The sequence below is a fragment of the Mustela erminea genome, chromosome 5 (assembly GCF_009829155.1).
Source record: "Mustela erminea isolate mMusErm1 chromosome 5, mMusErm1.Pri, whole genome shotgun sequence".
Taxonomy (NCBI): domain Eukaryota; kingdom Metazoa; phylum Chordata; class Mammalia; order Carnivora; family Mustelidae; genus Mustela; species Mustela erminea.
This window is the reverse complement of record NC_045618.1, coordinates 63,241,199-63,267,408: the sequence shown is the minus strand read 5'-3', so window position 1 is coordinate 63,267,408 and position 26,210 is coordinate 63,241,199. Positions and strand designations below refer to the sequence as shown.

The 26,210-nt window shown below is 39.7% G+C and overlaps 3 protein-coding genes across 10 annotated transcripts in view; 1 reads left to right on the top strand and 2 right to left on the bottom strand.

The window, feature by feature from the left end:
- Positions 1-501: 501 nt before the first annotated feature.
- On the bottom strand, positions 502-14,303 carry HAUS2 (HAUS augmin like complex subunit 2). Of its 6 annotated transcripts, none has more exons than XM_032343443.1 (7): positions 14,188-14,303; positions 7,848-7,940; positions 7,209-7,278; positions 5,528-5,660; positions 4,193-4,301; positions 1,259-1,510; positions 502-1,039 (listed from the first exon to the last, which is right to left on the bottom strand). In XM_032343443.1, exons 1-6 carry the CDS (start codon positions 14,278-14,280, stop codon positions 1,301-1,303), a joined length of 708 nt encoding a protein of 235 aa, XP_032199334.1. In that variant the 5' UTR covers positions 14,281-14,303; the 3' UTR covers positions 502-1,039; positions 1,259-1,300. The 6 variants fall into 6 exon arrangements, with proteins under 6 accessions (XP_032199334.1, XP_032199333.1, XP_032199332.1 ...); XM_032343442.1 differs by lacking the exon at positions 14,188-14,303 and adding an exon at positions 13,951-14,157 and having other exon boundaries at positions 502-1,033; positions 1,253-1,510; XM_032343441.1 differs by lacking the exon at positions 14,188-14,303 and adding an exon at positions 13,951-14,156.
- Positions 14,304-14,342: 39 nt separating this feature from the next.
- LRRC57 (leucine rich repeat containing 57) lies at positions 14,343-20,745 on the top strand. Its single transcript, XM_032343440.1, has 6 exons — positions 14,343-14,454; positions 14,704-14,809; positions 14,916-15,054; positions 15,611-15,879; positions 18,618-18,803; positions 19,217-20,745. The coding sequence occupies exons 2-6, from the start codon at positions 14,726-14,728 to the stop codon at positions 19,256-19,258; spliced, it is 720 nt and encodes a 239-aa protein (XP_032199331.1). The 5' UTR covers positions 14,343-14,454; positions 14,704-14,725; the 3' UTR covers positions 19,259-20,745.
- A 3,232-nt stretch (positions 20,746-23,977) lies between these two features.
- Positions 23,978-26,210, bottom strand: part of SNAP23 (synaptosome associated protein 23) — a 42,899-nt gene continuing 40,666 nt past the window's right edge. For all 3 annotated transcript variants that reach the window (XM_032343438.1, XM_032343439.1, XM_032343437.1), the window contains exon 8: positions 23,978-25,309. In XM_032343438.1, the coding sequence (XP_032199329.1) occupies positions 25,244-25,309 (66 nt within the window). In that variant the 3' untranslated portion in view covers positions 23,978-25,243. The remainder of the gene's footprint in view (positions 25,310-26,210) is intronic.

The window sequence follows — 26,210 nt, the reverse complement described above, 5'->3', positions numbered from 1 at the left end:
TTAAAAAAAAAGAAAGAAAGAAATGCAGGGCATCTGGGTGGCTCAGTGGGTTAAGGCCTCTGCCTTCGATTCAGGTCATGGTCTCAGCATCCTGGGATCGAGCCCCAGGTCGGGCTCCCTGCTCAGCGGGGAGCCTGCTTCCCCCTCTCTCTCTGCCTGCCTCTCTGCCCATTTGTGATCTCTGTCTGTCAGATAGATGAATAGAATCTTTAAAAAAAAAGAAAGAAAGAAAGAAAGAAATGCAGTGCCAAGGGGTGCCTGGGTGGCTCAGGGGATTAAAGCCTCCGCCTTCTGCTCAGGTCATGATCCCAGCATCCTGGGATGAGCTCTCTGCTCAGCAGGGAGCCTGCTTCCCTTGCTCGCTCTCTGTCTGCCTCTCTGCCTACTTGTAATCTCTGTCTGTCAAATAAATAAATAAACTCTTAAAAAAAAAAAAAAAGAAAGAAAGAAATGCAGCACTGAGGGTTATTATCACGGACTAGCCACATAGCTATCTTCTACCACGGACCAAAATTCTAGACTCCCAGAAGGAAAGGTGCTCAGCACAAGCCACACTGTACAAACACTTCAGTCATGGTAAGTGCTCTTATCAGTGATAGTGGAAGGAACGCTAGTGAAATCTAAATTCCCAGAAGCCAGGCAAGGACCAACTTTGTAAGCAAGCCTTTCAAAGGACAGCAGTTAGGCCTGTTATGTTTGCTCTTTTCTATACATTCAGTAACTATCCCACAGGAAAACTGACATACTTTCACTTGCAAGAAGACTCTTCAAAATTCAGAAACAAGCATTTAAAAAGAAGACATAAATAGAGTTGCTGTCTGAGAAATGGCTAATGCACTCATGTTAATAAACTCATAGTTATATTTGATTTTCAAGAGTTTTACTGTAAAGTATAATGAAAATATATGAAAAACAAAGGAAAACTCAATTTGGTTTCAATGAACTTGGACTCTTACTGCTTCAATATAAAGAGGGCTCTTTCAGTACTGCTAGTAGCAGAGCTTATACATGCCCATATTACAACTGGTTAGAAATAGACTTCACGGGACGCCTGGGTGGCTCAGTTGGTTAAGCAGCTGCCTTCGGCTCAGGTCATGATCCCAGCGTCCTGGGATCGAGTCCCACATCGGGCTCCTTGCTCGGCAGGGAGTCTGCTTCTCCCTCTGCCTCTGCCTGCCATTCTGTCTGCCTGTGTTCACGCTCTCTCTCTCTGACAAAAAAAAAAAAAAAAAAAAAAAAAAAAAAAAAATAAATAGACTTCACATAATACATACAATTAGGCAAAAATAAAGTTGACAAGTCACTTGGCATTAACAGTTTGGACATGAACTTTAGAAGTAAAAGGTAAAGAAGGAATTACAACATCATGCTTATGCAGATAATTTTCTTCTGCTAGTATTTTGGGGATAGAAGAGGAAACTTCCTTTTGTTGTTCTCGCCACTTGAGTATATTCTCTGCCAGTTCTTCTGTCTCAGTCACCAACATATCCATTTTTGCTAAAGCCATACTCTGTAGTGTTTGAAAGAAGGGGAAAAGAGGAGAAATTACATTTGTCATCAATATATCATTATTATATCATAAATGGTTATGATACCAAAAGTTCACACCTGACCTTTTCTACCCCCTTAATACAAAGGCTTCTTAAAATTGTGTCCTCCCGGGGCGCCTGGTGGCTCAGTGGGTTAAAGCCTCTGCCTTTGGCTCGGGTCATGATCCCAGGGTCCTGGGATTGAGCCCCACATCAGGCTCTCTGCTCAGTGGGGAGCCTGCTTTTCCCCCTCCCTTCTCTCTGCCTGCCTCTCTGCCTACTTGTGATCTCTTTCTGTTAAATAAATAAATAAAATCTTAAAAAAAAAAATTGTATCCTCCCTACTTATTACAGAACATGCTTTTTCTTTATAAATTCACCTAAAAAATTGTATCCTCCCCACTTATTACAGAACATGCTTTTTCTTTATAAATTCACCTCTTCTTGTCTTCAATTATCACCTCAAAGCAGATGACCCATAATCTGTATTGTAAAACCTACCCCGTTCCTAAAATTCAGTCCCATATTTGTCTACTGAGTATCTCTGAGTGTACATTCAGTATCACAAACTTGATTTTATTGCAATTCAACAATGATTGAAGATTTACTTTCTGTGGAAGGCGTGTGAGAAAACAAGGTCATTAGCTTTTTTGATTTCTTTTTCTTTTCTTTTTCTTTTTTTTAAAGATTTTATTTATTTATTTAAGAGAGAGACAGTGAGAGAGAGCCTGAGCGAGGAGAAGGTCAGAGAGCGAAGCAGACTCTCCATGGAGCTGGGAGCCCGATGTGGGACTCGATCCCGGAACTCCAGGATCATGACCTGAGCCGAAGGCAGTCGTCCAACCAACTGAGCCACCCAGGCGTCCAACTTTTTTGATTTCTTGATCCTACTCACCCTCAAGTCACCAAGGCTAGTTACTTCATTACTTTGGATGTGTCTCTTGTTCAAAGAGTAGACACATTCTAGAAATTTGATGTCCCAAATCTCAAAGTCTATATAATCTTTTGTTTTCCTATGCTTTAAATCTTTTATCTGAATGCTTGTATTTATTCTCCAAATTTCTTTGCCTTTGGTTCATTTGCCTAGTCCTCTAACCTACAGTTTATCAAACTTTAATGGGTGTAGGAATCACCTGAGGAACTTAATAAATTATAGATTCAGAATCTGAATGTCTAAGGTGAATGAAGTCTGCAATTCTGCATTTCTAACAAGCTTCCAGGTGCTGCTGAGCTCTCTGCCCATACTCTGAGTGACTCAGTGTCTTCTACCCAATATTGTCTCCATTAAAGTGTAATTCTGATCAAGTCATCACTCGTCTGTGCCCTTCTCTAAAAACAAAACAAACCAAACAACCATTTAAACTGTTGAATGTTCCCCAGTATTCAAAAGTCTCAACTTCTTAGTCTGGTTTTCAAGGCATTCCATAAATTAACCATGATTTAATCTCCCTTTCTTTTTCTTTTTTTTTTTTTTTTTTAAAGATTTTATTTATTTATTTGACAGAGAGAAATCACAAGTAGATGGAGAGGCAGGCAGAGAGAGAGAGGGAAGCAGGCTCCCTGCTGAGCAGAGAGCCCGATGTGGGACTCGATCCCAGGCCCCTGAGATCATGACCTGAGCCGAAGGCAGCGGCTTAACCCACTGAGCCACCCAGGCGCCCCTAATCTCCCTTTCAATACCTTTAAGGATCAGCCAAAGTGGAGTACCACTCTTCCCCCAAACTGCCAATGCTAATTTTCATGTCTTTCCTCACATTGCTGCTTTGGACCAAACTATTCTTTTTGATACAAATTTCATTGATTTTTCAAGCTTCAGCTCACTACTAACTACTAACTACTATGTAAAACTTTACTGAAGGGGCAGCTGGATAGCATATGCCTTCAGCTCAGGTTATGATCCCAGGGTTCTGGGATCGAGCCCCAGACTGGGCTCCCTGCTCAGTGGGGAGTCTGCTTCTCCCTCTCCCTCTTGCTTGTGTTCTCTCTCTAATAAATAAATAAAATCTTTTAAAAAAATAAAATAAAAACTTTACTGAAGCATTCTTACCCCCATTCTACTCCCTATCTCCCTAAAGTAGAAATAATCCCTCCACTTTCTTTGTTTAATATACAGGACCTTCTTTGTAATTCTCTACTATATCCACTGCACAAAAATAATATTATAAAACGGATAGCGTCTTAGAGCTCACTAAACCTTGAGAATTTGAGGGCAGGGACTTGTCATATCTATTTCTCTCTCCTGATAACTATGGCATAACCCCTTGAACAATAAATATAACACATATTTATTAAATATTAGAATAAAACAATGTAAAATGACTTCTAAAAAAGCTCTAAAAAGACACTTTAATTTTAAAAAATAAGTCATTTAGAATATTAGCTATCAAAGAGTTAAACAAAGGGGTGCCTGGGTGGCTCAGTTGGTTAAGTGTCCAACTCTTGATTTTGGCTCAGGTCAGGATTACAGGTTTGTGAGATCAAATCCTGCCATCAGGCTCTGCACTGGGTGTGGAGCCTGCTTAAGATTCTCTCTCTGCCCCTCCCCACCTTCTCCCTCTCAAAAAAAAAAAAAAAAAGGTTAAAGCAATCACATATTTGAGATTCTAGTATAAAAGAACTAAAGACAGCCAAATGTAATGTGAAGTAGCTGAGATAATACTCACCATTTTCTTTAGATTTTCATCTAAATGAGGGATATTTTTAATTGTTTCAAGATGGTTTTCTAATCTTTCAATGAAAGTTACTGCCAATTCCAGCAAATGTACCATACAGCTAAAAGACAGAGAAAAAAGTCAACTATTTTTTTTTAGTTTGTGTTCCTTTTTTTTCTTTTCAATCGGGACTTTTAATATAAGAGAACTACAATCAACACAGTGAGCCAGTAATAACCTTTCTGCATTCATGGAAATACCAATGATAAAAATATCATTTTCTTTCACTTTAAGCAGAAATTAACTCGTCATCCATACAGAAAAACAGAGACAATGCTAATTTGATACCCACCTAATATGAGACAAAACTTAATGTTAGCAATTTTCTCATATAATTTTCCTAGATTAAATCTCATTCCATTTCAATCTACTCATTCTCCATGAAGGGTGAAGATAATAAAGATAAATGTACTTGACTAAAAGTGTCTACACCTAAAACCACTTTGAATCTTCACATTTGCAAAATGCTTTAAAATCATTACTCAGTTCTTCTGATATATATAATGTATAATATATACATTAATGGTATTTTACTATACTGAATAGATAACTGAATATATCCACAAGAATGGGATTTTTACATTTATTCTTTTACTACAAGATAACAAATCTGACATTTAACAGAGAGGTACTGATTTGCTAAGGGTCAGCTAGTGAGGCACTGATGGAGAAAGTTAGCAATCAGATTCCCAAATGTTTGCTTCTTTACTGTTGTTTTTATTATACTTGTGATACTTGTATAAGGAAAAGAGGAACAGAAAGCATCCCCACTCTATGGACTGGGAAACTGAGGCTAAAACAAATCATTTGCCCAAGGTTTTGAGGCATACAAACAGCAGAAATAAGAGCAGAACTCATGTTTTTTTTCTTTTAGCTGACATGGTTTTCATCTCTCTCTGCCTACACTCCCTAAGAGAATTTTTACATATAGGTACGATTAACACAACAATAAGCTTACTTCATAGAAAATGGTCTATACATGATAAAAATAATTTTTATCCATCTTACTAGATGTTATTGATCTAATTTCTTTCATTGAATTCATTATATCATTCCCAAAATACAGTGGGCAAAAAGAATGCCTTTCTCTTCACCACAGCTTAACTCTTTAAAAGCAGAAGATTTTCTTTCTGATTGTATGTCTCAGCATTAAAAATAATGATAATAGATATAATCACTATATATTAATAAATTATGCTATGAAATAACTACTAAACAACAACAACAACAAAAAACTAAACCCTCAAGAAATATGTGTAACCACTAATTTCAACTCTTTAGTTTAACCTGTGATAAACAGCTTCAATAGGCAAATTTTCCTGGCACGTGGGTTTCAACAGTCTTTGCCTGAGGGACCTCTTCTCTTTTAGCACCGCTTCCAAATGATTATTCATGCTTTGCAGAGTATGACACTTCTGAGCTATACAAACCAGAAACCATAATTACAGTTAGCAATATGACAAGTTTTAAAATCACTAATAATTTTTTTTGCTTTGGTTTGACACTACCAATGTCAAAAATTAATCCATTTCCCCCTGAGTATCTCCCCTTTGCTATCTTTAATATCAAAACCAGTTTACTTTCAATGATTTTTCTTTTTTTTTTTAAAGATTTTATTTATTTATTTGACAAGAGATCACAAGTAGGCAGACAGACAGGCAGAGAGAGAGAGAGAGAGATGAGGAAGCAGGCTCCCTGCCAGAGCAGACAGCTCGATGTAGGACTCGATCCCAGGACCCTGAAATCACGACCTGAGCCAAAGGCAGAGGCTTAACCCACTAGCCACCCAGGGGCCCCGCAATGATTTTCTCTTATTTTGCTTGCTGACAACCAAATCCAGCGCTAAATTCTTTGTCTTCATTATTCAACTCTGTATCTATTCAGGTTTTTATAGCCAGAGCCATATTCTTTTTTTTTTTTTTTTTAAGATTTTATTTATTTATTTGACAGAGAGAGATGACAAACAGGCAGAGAGGCAGGCACAGAGAGAGGAGGAAGCAGGCTCCCTGCCGAGCAGAGAGCCCGATGCGGGGCTCGATCCCAGGACTCTGAGATCATGACCTGAGCCGAAGGCAGTGGCTTAACCCACTGAGCCACCCAGGCACCCCCCAGAGCCATATTCTTCACATAAAATCTTTTCTCATCTCTGCCTCTAACATTCTACATGAAATTAAAAAAATGAACATGTCTTCAAGCTATTTCTGATTATTTCAATATTTTGACCACAATTCAATTAATGCTTCCAACTGATTCTTTTTTTTGAATCATTCTTTTTATTTTGAAAAATTTCAAACTTAGAGAAGTTTTATTGAACTCCCACATACATTTCACCTAGACCCACCGTTAACATTTATCTACATCTTTCTTTCTTCACCCACCGTTAACATTTACCTACATCTTTCTTTCTTCACAGACTCAATACATGTATTTTTGCTGACTCATTTGAGAGTAAGTTGTCAATACCAAGAACTTTCACCTCTAAAACTTCAGCATGTATTTCCCCAAATAGGAACATAATCTTACGTAAATTCAAGTATCAAATTCAGAAAATTTAACATTGGAACAATACTACCAGTATTTAATACAGTTCATATTGACATATCACCAAGTAACTCAATAATGTCCCTTATAGCAAAATGAATTCGTAATCAAGTATTCAATCCATGACCACATTGTACTTTGGCTGTGGAGTCCCTCTAGTTTCCCGTAATCTGGAAAGTTCTTCAGCCTTTCTTTGTCTTTCAAGCTTTCCTGAATTTGAAGAGCTCTGACCTGGGTCACTTTTAATGCTATTTGCAGTAGAACCAACAGAACTTCTATTTGAGCACAGAATATAAGATTTTATTAGCTTTGGGCTAATACCTAAAAAAAATATGGTATATTGTAATTTTATTGCCTGGTGCATATCCAAGGTAATTCAAGAAAAAACTGAAATTCCAATGACTACCCATTTCATCAAATTACTTACCCAAAAAGGAAGGATGAACAACATCTGCTGTATCTTTTTCTAGTCTTAAAAGTTCAATTTCCAAGTTTTTCTACATTGAGAAGAAAAACAATATTGAGTTCATGTAGAATGTTGCCTGAAGGCTTAAACTTTAGTAAAAAAGGCATAGTCTTTAACCCATGAATATGGGGGGGTGCGCAGGGAGAGGAGGATTTGTTATGAGCCCAGGGAATTTACTGAAGATTTTCATTTTGGTGTTGAAGCTGTACTGCTGCTACTGCTACTACTACTAACTATTACTATGACTATTACTACAAAGAAGTAAACACTTACTCAGTTATGTGCTCGACAATGTTCCAAGTGTAAGAGAACTACTGCTGGAATCAATTAATTTTTTTTTCCTGTACTAGAAACAGAAAGTACAAAGTCCAGGGGCACCTGAGTGGCTCAGAGGGTTAAAGCCTCTGCCTTAGGCTCGGGTCATGATCCCAGGGTTCTGGGATTGAGCCCCACATCGGGCTCTCTCCTTGGTGGGGAGCCTGCTTCCTCCTCTCTCTCTCCACCTGCCTCTCTGCCTACTTGTGATCTCTCTCTGTCGAATAAATAAATAAAATCTTAAAAAAAAAAAAAAAAGAAAGTACAAAGTCCAATATAATATACCTGGTAGATTTCAGCTTGAATATCTGTGATCTGCTGTAGTCTGGAGAAGTTTGCAAAGTAGGAAGCTGATTTCTTGGATATATTTAACATCTCCTATTGGTAAATGAACAGAAAGTAGCAGTGTGTCACAAAGTTTCTGTGTGCATTGGAACAGCACCCCCATAGGCTTAAAACATGAGGATTTATTTATTTATTTACCTACTTACTTATTTTTAAGATCTTATTTATTTGACACACAGACAGAGACAGCGAGAAAGGAAATATAAGCAGGGAGAGTGGAGAAGAAGAAGGAGGCTTCCTGCAGAGCAGGGTGTCCAGCATGGGGCTCGATCCCACAACCCTGGGTTCAAGACCTGAGCCAAAGGCAGACATTTAAGGACTGAGCCACCCAGGTGCCCCAAACATGAGGATTTATTACGTCCAACACAGCCCTTGAAAAATGAAGTACAGAGAGTAACAGTAGCAATGTATATTCCTCTTTTTAAAATACTCATTATCTGCGCACCCAAGTAGCTAAGTGGGTTAAGCGTCAGGCAGACTCTAGGTTTTGCCTCAGGTAGTGATCTTGGGGTTCTAAGACTGAGCCCCACATTATGTTCTGTGCTCAGTGTACAGTCTGCCTGGGATTCTTTCCCTCTTCCTCTCCCTCCTCTCTGCACCTCAGTCTGTGCCTGCTCTCTCATTCTCAAATAAATAAATATACTTTTTTTTTTTTAAGATTTTATTTATTTAGGGGCGCCTGGGTGGCTCAGTGGGTTAAAGCCTCTGCCTTCGGCTTAGGTCATTGATCTCAGGATCCTGGGATCGAGCCCCGCATCGGGCTCTCTGCTCAGCAGCCAGAGAGCTTCCCTCTCTGTCTTCCCTCTCTCTCTCTGCCTGCCTCTCTGCCTACTTGTGATCTGTCTCTCTGTCAATAGAGAGCAGGGAGCCCAACAGGGGGCTTGATCCCAGGACACTGGGATCATGACCCCAGCTGAAGGCAGATGCTTAACTGAATGAGCCACCCAGGTGCCCCTAAATAAATCTTAAAAAAAAAAAGAGTAAAAGAAAGAAAGAATTATGTTCTTTAAAACAAAAGGCACTAAATATGGACGCCTGGGTGGCTCAGTTGGTTAAGCAGCTGCCTTCAGCCCAAGTCATGATCTCAGCGTCCTGGGATCGAGTCCCACATTGGGCTCCTTGCTTGGCAGGGAGCCTGCTTCTCCCTCTGCCTCTACCTGTCACTCTGTCTGCCTGTGCTCGCTCTTGCTCCTCTCTCTCTGACAAATAAATAAATAAAATCTTTAAAAAAAAAAAGGCACTAAATATTCACTATCACAAATTTTTGACCAAATATTTAAAAAATAAGAAAACAAACAAGACTCAATCACCTTTGTCCTATTTCCTCAAGTACTATGCACAATACAACTGCATTAGTAACAACTGATAAGGTTAAGAAGGATGAGCTTGAGGTTGATGGAGAATTGCCTATACACAAATCAACAAAACCTAGCCTCTGACCTTCCTGGGGCTAAAGTCAAATACTTTCCCACCATGGAATCATTTATCTGATTCATTAAATGACCTCTATTGGCTATAATTCATTCATACTGTCTCTTTTCACATACTCACTCTCTTAAAGGAATGTTTTGTCCAGGTGGAATTATTCTTCTGAAAAGCTTACTCCCTCCTTTTATCCTTTAATTCTATGCAAAATACTGCTTGCATATATTGCCTCCTTAAATTGCAGGTTACTTCAGAATAAGAATATTGTTCATCCCCTGGCTTCAGCCATGAGTTTCCGTATCCTCTTCTTCTTTTCAAGAATATTAGCACATTTAGAGATCTTTAGAGATCTTATAGGAAAAAGGGTGGGAGAGGATAGTCTATGAACTAAATGCAGCCCACTGCCGATTTTTGTACAGCCCATAAGCTAAGAATGGTTTTTTAATTTTTTAAAGCTGGGAGAAAAAAATAAAAACAGTATTTTGTGACACACATCCAACATGAAATTGAAATTTCAGGATCCAGAATAAACTCAATTGCACCCATTCATTTACTTATTACCTCTGGCTTCTTTCACACTACAATAGACAAGATACAACCATATTGACCTAAAAGCCTCAGATACTTACCCTCTGGTCCTTAATAGCAAAAATTTGCTAACCAATGACAACAGATTTTATAGGCATTCATTGAGTTAGGCTGTAGAAGACTGAAGGATGGATGGGAAGGAAAAGCTTTCTAGTACTAACATATATGTGGAAAGAAGGGGAAGAAGAATCTGAATATGTAGTTTCCTACATAAGTGTAGAAGATCTTGATGGCTATGACAAGCAATTATAATGCAGGAAATTCAAGTAATTCAAGAATAAAGAAGTAACATGATGATATATAATATATATCTTAGAAATTTAAATGGGGATGGTATGGAAAATAAAAGTAATTAGGCTGGGGGGCAGTAAGGAATGGGGAGTGACTAATGAATATGGGGGTTTTCACTGGGGTTGATTAAAAAAAAATGTTATGAAAATAGTTGCACAACACTGTGACTGTACTTCATGCCACTGAATTGTACACTTTAAGAATGGTTAACATGGTAAGTTTTATGAGTATTTCACCAGCAAAAACCCACGACTGGGGCACCTGGGTGGCTCAGTCAGTTAAGCATCTACCTTGGGATCCAGCCCTACATTGGACTGAACCTCCCATCAGGGTCCCTGCTCAACAGGGAGTCTGCTTCTTCCTCTGCTCCTCACCCTGCTCATGCTCTCTCTCTCTCTCCCACTCTGTCTCTCTCTCAAATAAATAATAAAATCTATTTTAAAAACGGCAAATCCTGGCTGATATGGGGTACCAGGGATAAAGTCAAGTCAATAGATATTCCATTAAATGACGAAGATAACACAAGTTATTTTACTGATGGCCAAATCGAGGTTTGGGAGAACAAAGCACGAGTTTAACTTCATTCTATAAATATGTATCATGGCTGAAATGAGGATGAATCTAATCTACTGAATTCCCATCATATCAGCATAACTCTTTTACTCTTCTTTCTGCTCTTAGGTAGAAGATCAACGAAAAGTAAAACATCTCCCATTCCTCACCGTAACTTACTTGTAGTCTGGTATCTCTTCATCCCTCCCTGCGTATATGCTAATCTTAACTGAACACATGCAAACGAGTAAACTGTTAGGTTCAACAGCATGGTAATGGAGCTTAGCCAAGAACATGTAAGAGAAACCAATGGAAAAGTGAGAACATTCAAGGGAGAGACAAAAGGAGAGGAAAGAAAGAGTAGCCAAATTTCTCTAATTCTAACATTTGAGGATTGTGACTTAACCTTGTATCTTAAAAAAAGGAAAAAGAAGGCAAGGATTGGGGACTACAGAAAAGTTTTTACTGTTGACTACTGCCAATATATATTATACACTTTATATGCCAGTAGGGTAAAGGGACAGTGAAAATGAAAGGATCCTGATAAAGGGAGTCTGTTTAAGGTATTTCTGTTCATTCTGTTGCTAGGCACAAGAAGATGAAATCTAAGACTTTTATGTATAATATAAAAATCCTGATTACACTGTGTACAAAGTACATATAGGTATAAACTTGTGTTTGGGGGCATCCTTTCTTCTTTTTTGTCCTTTCTACTTCATACTGAATTCCAGCTGAGGGACATTAAAAGGGAGGCAGTATAGCAGAGAAATTAAAAGCAGAGGCTTTAAAGTGGGGGAGGGGATACAGAGGTGGGCAGGACACACTGAGAAAAAATATATATATAAATGTATATATTTATACAGAATTTATATAGAAAATTTATACATATAAATGTATAAACATACATATAAATAAGGTCTACATAGATCTCTATATAGTGTATGTGTATGTATTCGATCGACCTACCATAACTCACTAAAGCTTGCCAGAAAAATAGCTAGGATGTAAGGCAACTAAAGTAGTCCGAGGGCATAAACAAAAACAAATACCCCATTTATCCCACAGAGAGTTAGCTATACTTTCTTCCACTAAATCATTCCCCAATGGATAGACCAAAACAAAACACAAACATGTTATGTTTTCTGGAAGAGTTGCATCGCTATCACAATTTCAAGCATCACTTCATTTTTTTAATGTACATGGGATGATGTGCACTTAAGGGATAGGCTAAAGAGATCATATAACATCATTTTGAAAGAACCAACGCTAAATCCTCCTAATAAAAATAGGTCTTCATATGTAAAGTTTGCTTAAAGTAAAATCATACTACAAATCTGTAAGGTTTCCTCATTGGGACTAGTTGTGTAGTAAGATTGTAAAATGGTCTTAAAGAGATTTTTACCTGTAGGCAAAACAGGTAACTGTCCAGCTAGTGCTACTTAAAGGACACTAGACAATGCTCTTCACAACAACTTCTACCCCAACAAATACCTGACTTATCAATGTCAAAATTCTCTTAGGTATTTATTTCTTCTACCAATACACTCTAGAGGGTAAGTCCCAAATGTCTTACAGTATGTTTGCCAAATTACTTTGTTACAGAACTAAACAATGTGAGACTACCAGGCGATTTGGTAGGAAGAAAACAGGAGGTAAGAGAAGGTGAGAACTGGTGAGTTCTGTAGTTATGTTCTGCCTACTTTCCAATGCATTCATTTGTACCCCCTCCCACCCCCAATCCTTAAGATCTGGTTACTAGAACCTCCGTTAATCTACAGGAATTCTTCATCAGAAGTTTAAACTTTTTCAAGATAGTGTCATAGTATCACCTATCACAGTTCATCCCAGAGATGATACAATGTGTCAGAAAAGGGAGAGCACTGTGATCTGTTTCACTGGTTGAGTGACCTTGGGTAAATTTCTTGCTCTTCTTACCCCTTAGTTTCTTCATTAACAAAACAAAACGAAACAAAAAAACCTTTATTGCGGAGGGGGGTGGGGGGAGAACGCGCATGCGCAAGCGAGGACGGCCAGAAGGAGAAAATAATGAAGTAGACTTCCTGCTGAGCGCGGAGCCCCACATGGGACTCCATCCCCAGGCCCTCGGCCAAAATCAAGAGTCAAGAGTCTGAGGCTTAACCAATGGAGCCACCCAGGCGCCGCTTTACATTCTTCATCTTAAAAATTAGTGTACAGTAGGGGCGCCTGGGTGGCTCAGTGGGTTAATCCTCTGCCTTCGGCTCAGGTCATGATCTCAGGGTACTGGGATCGAGCCCCACATCGGGCTCTCTGCTCGGCAGGGGGCCTGCTTCCTCCTCTCTGCCTCCGTCTCTGCCTACTTGTGATCTCTCTGTCAAATAAATAAATAAAATCTTTAAAAAAAAATTAGTGTACAGTAGGGGCATTTGAGTGGCTCCGTCCGTTAAGCCTCCCACTCCTGATTTCGGATCAGGTCTTAATGTCAAGGTCGTGGTATGCAGCCCCAACCTCTTGCTCAGCTGAGCAAGGAGTCGGCTTGAGATTCTTTCCCTCTGCCCCTCCCCACCCTCTTTCTCTCTTTTATCAATCTATCTATCTTTTAAAGAACAAGAGTAAGGTACAATTCTCTAATGACTCTTCTAAATATCTTCCATCATGTTCATACAGCTAATGTCTGCGGATGATTTTACCTTTCTACTTTTCCATTTCCTTTTTAGTGAAAACCCTCAACTTGCTCGTTATCTCAAAATTTCTTTCCCTCAATCTCACTTTCCCCATTCCCTTGTCACTTCTGCCACTTGGATTCCATTATTCCCTCTATTGGCTCCTTTCACTTTGGCATATTAACATGTTCTTCTTGCGGAACCTAAAACTACAACTAAAAAGCTGGGACTAATGTGCCTCTTCTCTGATAATTACTCCCCTCCTGCATTCACCTTCCAAGGTCTTCCTGGTACTTCTCAACATTTTTAAAATGTTTCTTTCTTTCTTTCTTTTTTTGCCTTTAAAGTTGTGTGCTTTCCCTGAAGCTCTCCTGTACCCAGCATCTCCCGCCCCAAATATGTTTCAATACCTCAAACAAGCGTTTGGGAGCGTTTAACACTTAATCGTATTTCCTAACCCCGGCACCCATTACTATACAGAGGCGCTATCACTGGGTGAGAAAAAGCAGGAGAAGACTGATCTTTATTATCCCTCAAGAACTGACCGAGGATATCTCGCCCGCGGACACCTGAAACATCCTCTGCTCGGAGCCCCGCTTTCGCACAACCACTACAGAACCGTCACTACTGTTGCCTGGAAGGGCCTCCATTGGCTTCTACTCCACCACAGCCCCCACCCAGCACCCTCACACATAGGCCCGCCGCCCAGCACCACCACCTCACAGCCATCTTCTGTCTCCACCGCCGGCACCCCCTTAATGACGCCATCGCCGTCCACGCACCTGAGTGACCACCCCCGAAGCAACTAAATGGCCCAGCAGTAGCCCGGCAGCACTCGGAGCGGACGCGGGATCCCAAGGGTTCGCAGCAGCCATGGCTGGGACCGACCTCCCCGGCTCCCGCGATGAGTGAGTGGAACGCAGAGCGACCGCGCGGCGCGGATCGATGACGTCACTGGGCGTTTCCGCCCGGGTGGAAGCCCGGGGAGCTCATCCCGGGCGAGCGCGGGCCGCGGGTCTTCCCTTGCTGAGCCGGCTGTGAGCTGAGGGGTAGGAGACGAGTCCCGCGCTCCCTGATCATTTGTAGGCTCTAGCGGCATCAGGCCTCAGAACAGCTGTAAAACTTGTTGGGCGTGGTGGTCGGGCTGTTCTTCCCTTTCTTCCTTGCCACTTTTAGTTGGTCCCCAAGATCTAGGAGTCGGCAGGAGGTGACAGCTTGGCCAAAAGACCCAGCCGAGAGGCGTATGGGGTGGCTGGGTGCCTGGACTGAGCGGTGACAGCTGCGCTTTCTTCCTGCAGGCACCTGAGCCGCGGTCCTAGGATGGGAAACAGTGCCCTCCGCGCTCATGTGGAAACCGCGCAGAAAACTGGTGTCTTTCAGCTTAAGGACCGTGGACTGACCGAGGTGAGACTGGGAGGGGACGGACCAGGGAAATTAAAGGGAGAGGGACTGCGGGGGTGGCGAAGTTAATCGGTGAGGGATTCTTCGCGCTGTGAACCCCTTTCTCCAGTTCCCCTCAGAGCTGCAGAAGCTGACCAGCAATCTAAGGACCATCGACTTGTCCAACAACAAGATCGAGAGCCTACCGCCTATGATTATAGGGAAGTTCACTGTGCTGAAGAGCCTCTCCTTGAACAACAACAAACTGAGTACGGCTTTTGCGCCTGGGAAGCATTTGCTAGTGATCAGCTGTTAAGAAGGGTGGTTTTCTCTTACAAGCTGATTTTTGTTGTTATGAAACCGCTCTGAGAGCTCAAGACACAGAGTGCTTGAAGCGATCTCGTAATTACATCTACACGCCTCCTCTGGTGTGTAATGATTGGTACTGGCTTAATTTGGACTTGAAAGGGAAGACCATCTTTGGGATGTAATGTAAACAGAGCTAATTTTGCAAATTTAAAAAAGGGGATGGAGTGGGAAGGGGGAGCCTAACAAATCCCACAAAATTGCTGTCGGATTCTGCAGAGGTCCTTTTATAAAAGGAGCCCAATATATACATAAATGCTTTCCTGTATTTTGATGGCACCCTCACTTTCTGAAGACTATGTTGGTAAAATGCAATACTTAAAAATGGCACAAAATGTTGGAATTTAATTGATTTTTATTGATAGGAGGCATATAAGGTGGCCATGTAGTTTTTCTAGACTTTGTCTAAAGTGTGTCTCAGCTGTATCATTTAGGTTTTTAATTTTTTTTCTTTGCCAGCTGTTCTTCCTGAGGAGTTATGCAATCTGAAAAAATTAGAGATGCTAAGCCTGAACAACAACCACTTGAGAGAGCTACCATCTACCTTTGGGCAACTGGCAGCCCTCAAGACCCTGAGCCTCTCTGGGAACCAGCTTCGAGCACTACCACCACAACTCTGTAGCCTCCGGCACTTGGATGTGGTGGATCTCTCCAAGAATCAGATTCGGAGCATACCTGACATAGTAGGGGAGCTTCAGGTCATCGAACTCAATCTCAACCAGAACCAGGTCTAGAGCTTAAGGGTTTTTTCTTACATCATGTGGGTTTACAGTCTTCTGTAATCGGTTCTTCTCTAAACTGTAGTCATGGAGCTGGGTATCAGAGGCTAGATGAGCAGTAAAGTCTATGGGCTGGACTAGTTCAAAGCTCAAAGTGCTATAGAATTAGTTGAGACACTGTGTGTGTGTTGCATAGGTGTTTTCAGGAGAGTGGGATGGGTAATGGGGTAGGATAATTTCAAAAGTTAAACTATATCACAAATCTTGAAGAATTCAGAGCCTCTTCAAATATGCCCCTAATCATCTTGCAGGGAGCTATGTCAGGTAGAGTGGAAAAGAGGCTTTTTTTTTTTTTTTTTTAAGATTTTATTTATTTGACTGAGATCACAAGTAGGCAGAGAGGCAGGCAGAGAGAGAGGAGGGGAGACAGGCTCCCTGCTGAGCAGAGAGCCCAATGCTGGGCTCCATCCCTGGACCCTGGGATCATGACCCAAGTTGAAGGCAGAGGCTTTAACCCACTGAGCCACCCAGGCGCCCCTGGAAAAGAGGCTTTAACTCATAAGTTCTTGGAGTTGGACAAGACAGATAATTCATTGTCCCTTTATTGACCTCTTTCTCAAGCATGTCCTGATTTTACTGAAAATTCATAACTGACAGGCTTTCTGGCCCATTTCATTGTTGGATAGCTTTAATTGAAATATTTGAAATTGGTTTCCATTACTTTGGAAGCTCTTTGGTCAATAAGTATCTGGAGAAATAATCCTTGGTCAAGACATAAGGCTTAAATGAAGAAACATTAAACATAGTGAGACTAAGTGGCCTTTTTACTGCATACAATTCTAGATTTGCATAGTCCAATACAACAACCACACATGGGTGTTCAAATTTAGATTTAAATGTGCTATGGTGAGAGCTGTGAAGTGTGTAAACCTGGTGATTCACAGACCCCTGGGGCTAAAAATACATATGTTTATAAAAAAAATAAAAAATTAAAAAAAATTAGATTTAAAAATTAAGATCCGTTTTTGCCACTAGCTATATTTCAAGTGCTCAAAAGCTGTATATGGCAACCATATTGAACCACAAAGATAAACATTTCAATCACCCCATTCACCTACGCTGCTGCCCTATTATCACTGGTTCTGATTTTAGTGTGCACCACATTAACCAGAAGAGCTTGTGAAGACATCACTGGGTCCCCACCCTCCACATTTGTGATTCATTAGGTCTGGAGTAGGGTCTGAGAATTTACATTTTTAAAAAAGATTTTTATTGGGAATCTTGGGTGGCTCAGTTTGTTAAGTGTGGGCCTTTGGCTCAGGTCATGATCCCCGCATCCTGGGACTGAGTCCCAAATTAGGCTCTTTGCTCAGCAGGGAGCCTGCTTCTCCCTCAGCCTGACCGTTCTCCTGTGCACATGTGCACTCTGACAAAATCTTTAAAACAATTATTATTTTTATTATTTTAGAGAACACACGTGCATGTGTACACACAAGCAAGGGGGAGGGGCCGAGGGAGAGAATCTCTAGAAGACTCCCAGATGAATGTGGAGTCCAACATGGGGCTCCATATCAACCCTAAGATCATGACTTGAGCCAGAATCAAAAGTTGGATGCTGAACTGACTGAGCCACTCAGGCGCCTCTGACAATTTTTATTTGTAAAAAGTTCCCAGGTGATGGTCTAAGATACCAGGCAGAGTAAATATAATGTGATGACTTGGAGAATTTAAAGAGCAAAAGAGGTGAATGAATCAAAGATTAATTGTTCAAGGCCCTAAAAGAAGAGTGGTGCTACTGAGTGGATAAATGGATATCAACTGAGTTGATCATAATGGTGACTCATCCCAACCGAAATGTTTTACTAAAAATTAGACACACAGGAAAAAATAGACATGAGCAAATATGAATGTAGATAAAGATTTTCAGGTCTTAACAGAAGTGATAGCTTTAAGAAAGGATGAGCTTTTAAGGAGGAAGTTTAGGAAAAACATCCAATATTAAGTATTAGACTGCTGCTTGAAAATGTCCATGGGGGGGCGCCTGGGTGGCTCAGTGGGTTGAGCCTCTGCCTTCGGCTCAGGTCATGATCTCAGGGTCCTGGGATTCAGCCCCTCATTGGGCTCTCTGCTCAGTGGGAAGCCTGCTTCCCCTCTCTCTGCCTGACTCTCTGCCTACTTGTGATCTCTCTCTCACATCTTTAAAAAAAAATGTCCATAGGAACAAGGGGTGGGGGAGCCAAAAATCAGGAGTAATTCAAAAGAGAAGTCCACTATTTAGGTACAAGAAGGAGTTTCAAAGAAGTGGTAGATGGTAGTCAAGTCCAATAGGGAGTGAGTACAGTGAATCCTTGACTTTGGCAGTATAGCAGCACCGCAACTATGTACACATAAAAGACTGGCAGTGAATGTAAATGCACCAAAACGTTTATGGTGGCAGATTAGAGGTAACTTTTTTCTTTAAACTTATTTGACTCTCAAATTTTCTGTAATCAACAGTACTTTTATTAGAACATTTTTGTTTCTAAAAAGCCACTGGTAACCTTCAAACAGCATCTTTTTTTCCAAAAAGTGGAGGAGGAGTAACAGAAGCTAGATAGCACAGGCTTTGGGAATGAGTAGGTGGTGAGAAAATGGAGGTGGTAAAAGAACTAGGACAAATGGTCAAGTTTTTGTTTTAATTTAGTAAAAAAATATATGTATATAGTAGTGCTTTTGCTTTTTCATAGGAGTCTTTTATTGTTCAATAGATATCACAGATCTCAGTAAAGATCTCTTGCTGTCCTCGCCTTAAAGTTCTTCGCCTGGAAGAGAACTGTCTTGAGCTCAGCATGCTTCCACAGAGCATTCTCAGTGATTCCCAGATCTGTCTGCTTGCTGTGGAAGGCAACCTTTTTGAAATAAAGAAACTTCGAGAACTGGAAGGATATGATAAGGTATGTATCAGTGTACTTCATCACTGTTCCAGAGAGGACAATGGTGAAACTACATGAACGTTTATAGCTACAGGGTGTATGTATAATCCTGTTTATGTCAGCAGGATTTGTTCCCCATTTTGGAGGTGGATTCTAAAAATTAGCGAAATGGTATTGTGCCAAGATAACTTTTCTTCCAAGTAGCTTATTGTAAAGCATTTTTGTCTTTTGATGGGTGTCCTCTTAAAATATAAGGGAAAAACCCAAAGCTGTGTGCTTTAAATCTGCATTTAGAATAGGTCGATTTTGTAGGAAATGAAAAAGACCATAGCCAATAAAATCCTAAATGGAAAAAATCACAAAATCCCAATTTCAAAAAAAGGCTAATATTTTCATATACCAAAATACCATATTCTTCTTTTATAATTTTTTAGTACATGGAGAGATTCACAGCCACTAAGAAGAAATTTGCATGATGTTCTCCAGGAGCGCGGGAAACTTTCAGGACACTGACATAGAATCTCTTGCAATCTGGCTGAATCAGAGGCTCCTGTTGTCAAGGATTATCTGCAGTATGGAGATGATGCTCCTGCAGATAATATTTCTGTGATCTTTTTCCTTTCAGGGCTCGTCTTAAGCAAGCTAAAAAATCAAGGGACAGTGAGAGTCCTCCATTTTGAGTCATGGGTAGGATAAAGGACAGTGTTGATCATCATTAGTCTGGCTTTAAGAAAATCAGTAGCTCATTACTATTTACACAATGAAGGATGCTGCTTGGTAACAGAACCACTCCATATCACAGCTTGAAATTTCATGTTTAGTTTTGGTGTATGAGCGCTTTCATAAAGTCAGTTGCCATTCCACCTGTGTTAACATTTCATATTTTTATGAAATTTAAATAATTTGTGAGAGGCTACCATGGTTAATCTAAGGGCTTATGATTTTATTTCAGTCCATCAGTTCAAATGCAGTGTTTATACTTGGAAGTTAGAATGTACATAAATATGTGACTGTCTCGATTAAAAGTGTACTGTGTCAGAGAAAGCACCAACACAACACTAAGAGATGTTCCCCAAGGCTGCAGTAGCAAATTTTTTACTATTGCATGTGCCTTATTGGTAGGGGGCTCTGAAGAGCTAAAATCATATATGCAAAACTTGTAAGATACAAAGGGTTGTCATAATCAAGATTTTCCTGAAGCTTTGTTAGAAATAATCTTATTTCTGATAATCCTTTTCCCTTTTTGTATTTATAATTCTAATCAAATTACCTATCAAAACTACTGCTACAATATTTTAAAATAACCTATGTTTATAAAGTTTATTCTCTGGATGCAAGAATACACTAAATAAAGAATTTTTAATGAACTTCGGCTGGAAAAAGGGTTAATCCTTCAAAGGAAGAAGGCAGAACTTTAACTTGTATGTGGCCCTTTGAAAGTAAACTGATTGGAAAGAAATGTTTCATGTTCTTGTTAAAGTGCAGGAGTACTGAAATGCCTTCATGTGACTGATAAATACCTTGCAAGTACTGGAACCATGCTTATTAAGAGAAACTAAAAGTACAAAGGTAGATGACTTCTGGTTGTTACTGACATGAACATTTTGGAAACTACCACTCTAATGTTCAGAGATTTTGTATTTGCCAGGGCAATTTAGCATGTATTGTCAGTTCTTGTTTTATAAACCTAGTTTAACCATTAAGTCAATAGATCACAACAGCTTCGTGCTTATATGCATAAATCTCTCTGACTTGAAATCTGATCCGGGTATTCCATATTTCCCATGTTATTTTCTGTTTCTCACCATGGGGAGGGATGGGCTGCCAGTTTATCCTTAGCAACTGAGTTTTGCTTTTTGTAAACTTCAATGCTTAATCTTTTGGTCTACTAAACAATGTTTCTCTAGGTTTGTTTTTTTTTTTTTAATCAGTGCTTAACATCTAATAAATCAGAACTTCTAAACTAAATAACTTAAATGTCCCCAGACATTTAATTATTATTTGGAGTTAAAAATATCTCCCATCTCTGAGAATCAGTGACCGCTAGCTTTCACAACTTGAACCCAGCCTTATTTCCAGATACCCTTTCTTCACTCTCATTTTACCTGCCCAGTCATACCAGATTATTCTGCTCCTTAAACCCACAGTGTGCGCCTCCCCTGTAATTGCCTTTACATTGTTTGCTCAGTCAGGAATGCCTTGTCTCACTAAATGTGCTCCTTCTATCTAAAACTCATTTTAAGTCTAAGCCAAATTAATTGCTCCCCCATCTGTTATGATAGCACTATATTCATCTGTCTCTTGCTAGAATGAGCTACTTGTGGGCCTGAACTATGTGAAGTAACATGCCCAGATTTATAAAGCACAAGTATTTACTCACCTATGAGCCAACATAATGAAGTTGGTTAACCCGTGTGTGGTCTGGAGACCCATATTTGTTTGGCCACCAACCTGAAGTCACCCACATTCTTTTAGAGCCTGGTTAGAAGTCAGTGTAGTATATTAAGATCATGGGCCTTGGAGTCAGAAAGATCCTGGTTTGATTACACAGTCTCATTTACTAGCTTTGTGAATTTGAGCAATTTATGCTCATCTGTAATATGGAGAATACCTCCAACCATTCAGGTTAAAAGGATGTAGTAAAAAGATACATAAAGGCATTTTAGAAGAGTGCCCATGATAGAGTAAGCAATCAATAAACGGTGCCATTTATTTCACCTGTACGGCATTAAAATAGAAGTTAGCGAGTCATATAAAAACAGGAGGCTTAGAGCAAATACATTAAAAAGGATGAAAAGAAATGACTAGAGAATAAAGAACTTGACTATCAATCTGAGAAATACAAATCTGAAAAAAAAAAAACAAATGTGATTAGGAAAGTAACTGGGATAACCTGGAATTTTGATAAGATAGTGACCTAATAGAGAAAATAATATTTAAAGAAACTAATTCTTTTTTTTTTTTTTTAAAGATTTTATTTTATTTATTTGTCATAGAGAGAGAAGCGAGAGCAAGCACAGGCAGACAGAGTGGCAGGCAGAGGCAGAGGGAGAAGCAGGCTCCCTGCCAAGCAAGGAGCCCGATGTGGGACTCGATCCCAGGACGCCGGGATCGTGACCTGAGCCGAAGGCAGCCGCCCAACCAACTGAGCCCCCCAGGCGTCCCAAGAAACTAATTCTAAGTGCAATTGAATACAGAATGTCTGGGTTAAGAGGAGATTCATAATTCACACATGACATGAAAAGATCTAAGTTGAAGTGTGGTAACAAGGATAAAGGAAGGGACACTTGGGTGGCTCAGTGGGTTAAGCCTCTGCCTTCAGCTCAGGTCGTGACCCCAGGGTTGTGGAATCAAGTCCCACATTGGGAGCCTGCTTCTCATTCTGCCTGCTGGCTCCCCATGCTTGCGCTTTATCTCTCTTCTGACAAATAAATAATATTTTAAAAAAAAAGTAAGGAGGAAAGAAACAAGCATAACTATCGGGGATAAATACCACTGTTATTATAAGACTGGAAACTTGAAGAAGGAGCTTAGTGTTAAAAAATTAAATTGAGGGCAATACAATTTTTTTAAAAGATTTTTTTTATTTATTTGACAGAGATCACAGTAGGCAGAGGAGGGGGATGAGAAGCAGACTCCCTGCTAAGCAGAGAGCCAGATGCAGCGCTCAATCCCAGGACCCTGGGAATTATGACCTGAGCCAAAGGCAGAGGCTTAACCCACTGAGCCACCCAGGTGCCCTGGGTGATACTATTTTGAACTCCTTTATTATAGGTTAGTGTTATGCTCAAGACTACACAAGTAAATGACTAAAGCAAAATTTGAAACAGGTAGTCAAACTCTAGAGCTTGTGTTAACTACTTTCAGTTACTACCTTTTTTTTTTTTTTTTTTTTTTTTTTTTTTAAAGATTTTATTTATTTGACAGAGAGAAATCACAAGTAGATGGAGAGACAGGCAGAGAGAGAGAGAGGGAAGCAGGCTCTCTGCCGAGCAGAGAGCCCGATGCGGGACCCGATCCCAGGACCCTGAGATCATGACCTGAGCCGAAGGCAGCGGCTTAAACCACTGAGCCACCCAGGCGCCCCAGTTACTACCTTTCAAAAGTACTGGAAACAAGTTTCCACACAATGTTACAAGAGAAAATCAGAGAAGGCTTTAAGTCAACAGCTTGTATTTCTTGTGCATTATGGACCTAACTTCTATGACCTCATCCCTCTTCTTTTTCCCTTTCTTTCTTTCTCTTGGAGACATTTGTAACCTGGGATCCACAGATAGGCTTTTAAGACCCACTGATGAGTGATTTTTACTTATGCGTGATTCATGTTTATGTTTATTTCTCTTAGGAGACAGGCTAAGTTGTCTTTCATCAAATTCACAAATGGACTCTTGACCCCAAAAGAGCTCCACCCAAGAGAGGATAGCAACTATAATTTATTAAGCTCTTGCATTTATTGGGTGCTGCTCTCAGTTCTTGACATGGCATCACCACACTGACTTTTCATGACAACTCTATGGAGAAGGAATTATTAATCCTCATTTACAGACAAGGAAACTGAGGCATAGAAATGTGCTTACAGTCTCAGCAAGTGGCAGAGTATAAACTCAGATAGTTGAGTGCCTTATCTTACATTTCTAACCAATTATATTGTGGGGGCAGCATTTTGGTATCCTCAGAACTACTGCCTTTAGCCATAACATGAAAAACATTTTTTAATTTCGGTATATCACAATCCCTAATGTTTTATACTTTCTCTCTTTACACATTTACCACCACCTGCCAAACTACTCCTTTTGATATGGAGCATTTCTATTCCAGAGAGCCTGACTGAATCTCACTCTAAATATTTTCCTCTTCAGCCTATGGAAGTCCTCGTGTTAACAGTACCTTCACTAAGTGGGTTGTAGTTCTAGTGCATAAACATCCTTTCAACCATTAGTGTATTAAAGCTCAAATAAGTAAGAGACTAATAATAATTAAAATGACCCTCATGACAAATCGTAGGAAGAAAAGTCCTGTCAGTATTTCCAATTAAAAAATGGGAAAGGTGCTATAAAGGCAGCTTTCCATCAGAGTGCTTCTTGATTTAAGGACCTTTGCTTTATTCAGTTAAGAGCTGATGAAATTTTTGCCCCCCAGCCCCCACCAAATAGTCACAGAAACATATTACCTATTTGAAAGAACAATTCCACCAGTTAGTTATAAAATTTAATTGTAAAGATCAAGCAGTGGTATTGGTCAAACCGATCCACATTAATAGCTTCAAAGTGTGCAGATACTACTTCTTAAATAAAGGTGACAAATATCAATCAGATTCTTATAACACTGTTCAGGATCTAAATAAATGTGATTCTAGACATAATTCAATCTACAAGGCTAACTGAATGATAGTGCAATCATCAATAATTAAACCAAAGGCATAATTTTCCAAATCACTTTTAGTTAAACAGAATAAAGTCTAGCTTTTTTAAAGTCTAAAGCTATAAAAAAACTCAAGGCGATCTAACTATTTTTCTACCTGAGATCAAAACAAGTTTCTTTTTTCCTATCTAAACATAATTCTTGACATTGAGGTAAATCTGAATTCACGTAATATATTTTGTCAAACTTTTCCAAAAAAATTTTAAGTCCTGCTTTAGAGAGAAATTCTCATGTTACAATACATATTTATATATTTTTTTCTCCCAAGACTAATAACAAATTTATGAGGTTAATAGGCATGTAATGGGACCATGATACTACTAATGTGAAAATAAAAAGTCATTCATTTATACAAAGTGTTCCTGTATGGTGCAGTGTGAAATGGGATCACTGTCTATGTATATACATAAATCAGCAAACGTTCAGAAACTAAGCCCACTTTGAAAAAGTCATTCTATTTTTTTGGAGCAGAGGTTGCCAAGTTGTAATGTGTAACAAAAATATTGTGTATAAAAGCTCCGAAACCAAGTAGTAGCCTAAACTGGCAATAACTGCAACTTAAGCTGAAAAATTAAACCCAACTAGATCTTCACTGTGGCTATGCAACTTTTTCTTTGTGGCCTGCAGGTTTTGCTGAGGTAACAACCTCATATCTCTTGCCTCTCCTCCTTGTGCTCAACCCCCCTGCCTCTAGCTTCCTTCTCCATGGCTGTCTTTGGCAATGCTTCCAAATCTTGAAAGCAAAAGAACCTGCTAAAGTACACGAGAAGGATGAAAAGTAATACTATATATAATGTATAAAAACCAATCTAAGACTATGAACCAAGGGACAAAAAATACTAGAAGGAAGTCTGAGCAGTAGTATTCCCTCAAGGGAAAGAGATCATAAAAGAACAGGGGGTCTGTACTCCTGGCCCTTCTTGCACGTTATCTCCTGATTGAGAAGAGCATGGAACCAAAATGTTAAACTCTGGGAAGGTATTGACTTTGAAGGAAGAGCTAGAGACGTGAATACACGATAAAGAAGTACAGCAGCAGTGTTAGCTGTCAATGAGTTTCTTTGCTCTGGCATTGGCAACATCAATACGATCTTTGTTGGTGTCAGCCTAGGGGGAATAAAAAAAGGTATCAGCATTATGTTACAAGGTAAGTTACTCTAATAAAAGTTGAATTTCATAATCTGGAGTAAATGACACACTGAGAAAATTCAGGAAGCATGAAGTTACATTACAAAACTCATTTTCAGGGGTGCCTGGGTGGTTCAGTTGGTTAAGTGACTGCCTTTGGCTCGGGTCACAGACCTGACATTCTGGCATAGAGTCCCGCATCAGGCTCCCTGCAGTGTGGAGGGAGCCTGCTTCTCCCTCTGATCCTCCCCTCTCTTCTGCTCTCTCTCATTCACTCTCTCTCTCTCAAATAAATAAATAAAATCTTAAACAACTCATTTTCGGCAAGAAAAGAGAGAACATGAAATTCATTTGGGGAAACGGAGTATAAACATGACAAAGGTGTAACAGAAGAACCTGCCAGTATTTCATGAATTCTGTAGTATGTTTTCATAGTTTAACTGGGATGCATCTTATAATCAATGGCTTTTTTGATACAGTGAAATTAAAAATGCTTTCTGCTATATATGTGGACATTATGGGAGTTCCCTAAACTGAATCATAGAATCTTATCTGAGACTACTCTAGGTTTAACCCAGAAAGAATGAAAGAACTCTCCCCAAGAATTTTTAACAGATTTATTACCATCCACATCAACATCTGAATTAAAAAGATGGGTAATATGTTAAACCCACAGGATGCTCTAAAAGCATCTTATGAACGACAGTTTACTTCCATGAAATCCAGTTAGGTGATTTCAACAAAGCCAAGCTTAAAAACTCACCCCATTCTTTTTTTTTTTTAAGCTTTTATTTATTTGACAGAGATCACAAATAGGCAGAGAGGCAGGCAGAGACGGGGGTTGGGAGGGGAAGCAGGTTCCCTGCCGAGCAGAGAGCCT

Excerpts from the sequence above, each read along its gene's own strand:
- HAUS2 (XM_032343442.1), bottom strand. The coding sequence starts at position 14,055 with ATGGAGGCCCTTCCAGGCAACAGTAGTGACGGTTCTGTAGTGGTTGTG. Across the intron at positions 7,941-13,950 it reads CCGCGGGCGAGATATCCTCG|GAGATGTTAAATATATCCAA; the intron begins GTCAGTTCTTGA and ends ATTTACCAATAG. Across the intron at positions 4,302-5,527 it reads ATTGAAGCTGTTTATCACAG|CTGTATGGTACATTTGCTGG; the intron begins GTTAAACTAAAG and ends TCTGTCTTTTAG.
- LRRC57 (XM_032343440.1), top strand. The coding sequence starts at position 14,726 with ATGGGAAACAGTGCCCTCCGCGCTCATGTGGAAACCGCGCAGAAAACT. Across the intron at positions 14,810-14,915 it reads AGGACCGTGGACTGACCGAG|TTCCCCTCAGAGCTGCAGAA; the intron begins GTGAGACTGGGA and ends CCCTTTCTCCAG. Across the intron at positions 18,804-19,216 it reads AACTGGAAGGATATGATAAG|TACATGGAGAGATTCACAGC; the intron begins GTATGTATCAGT and ends ATAATTTTTTAG.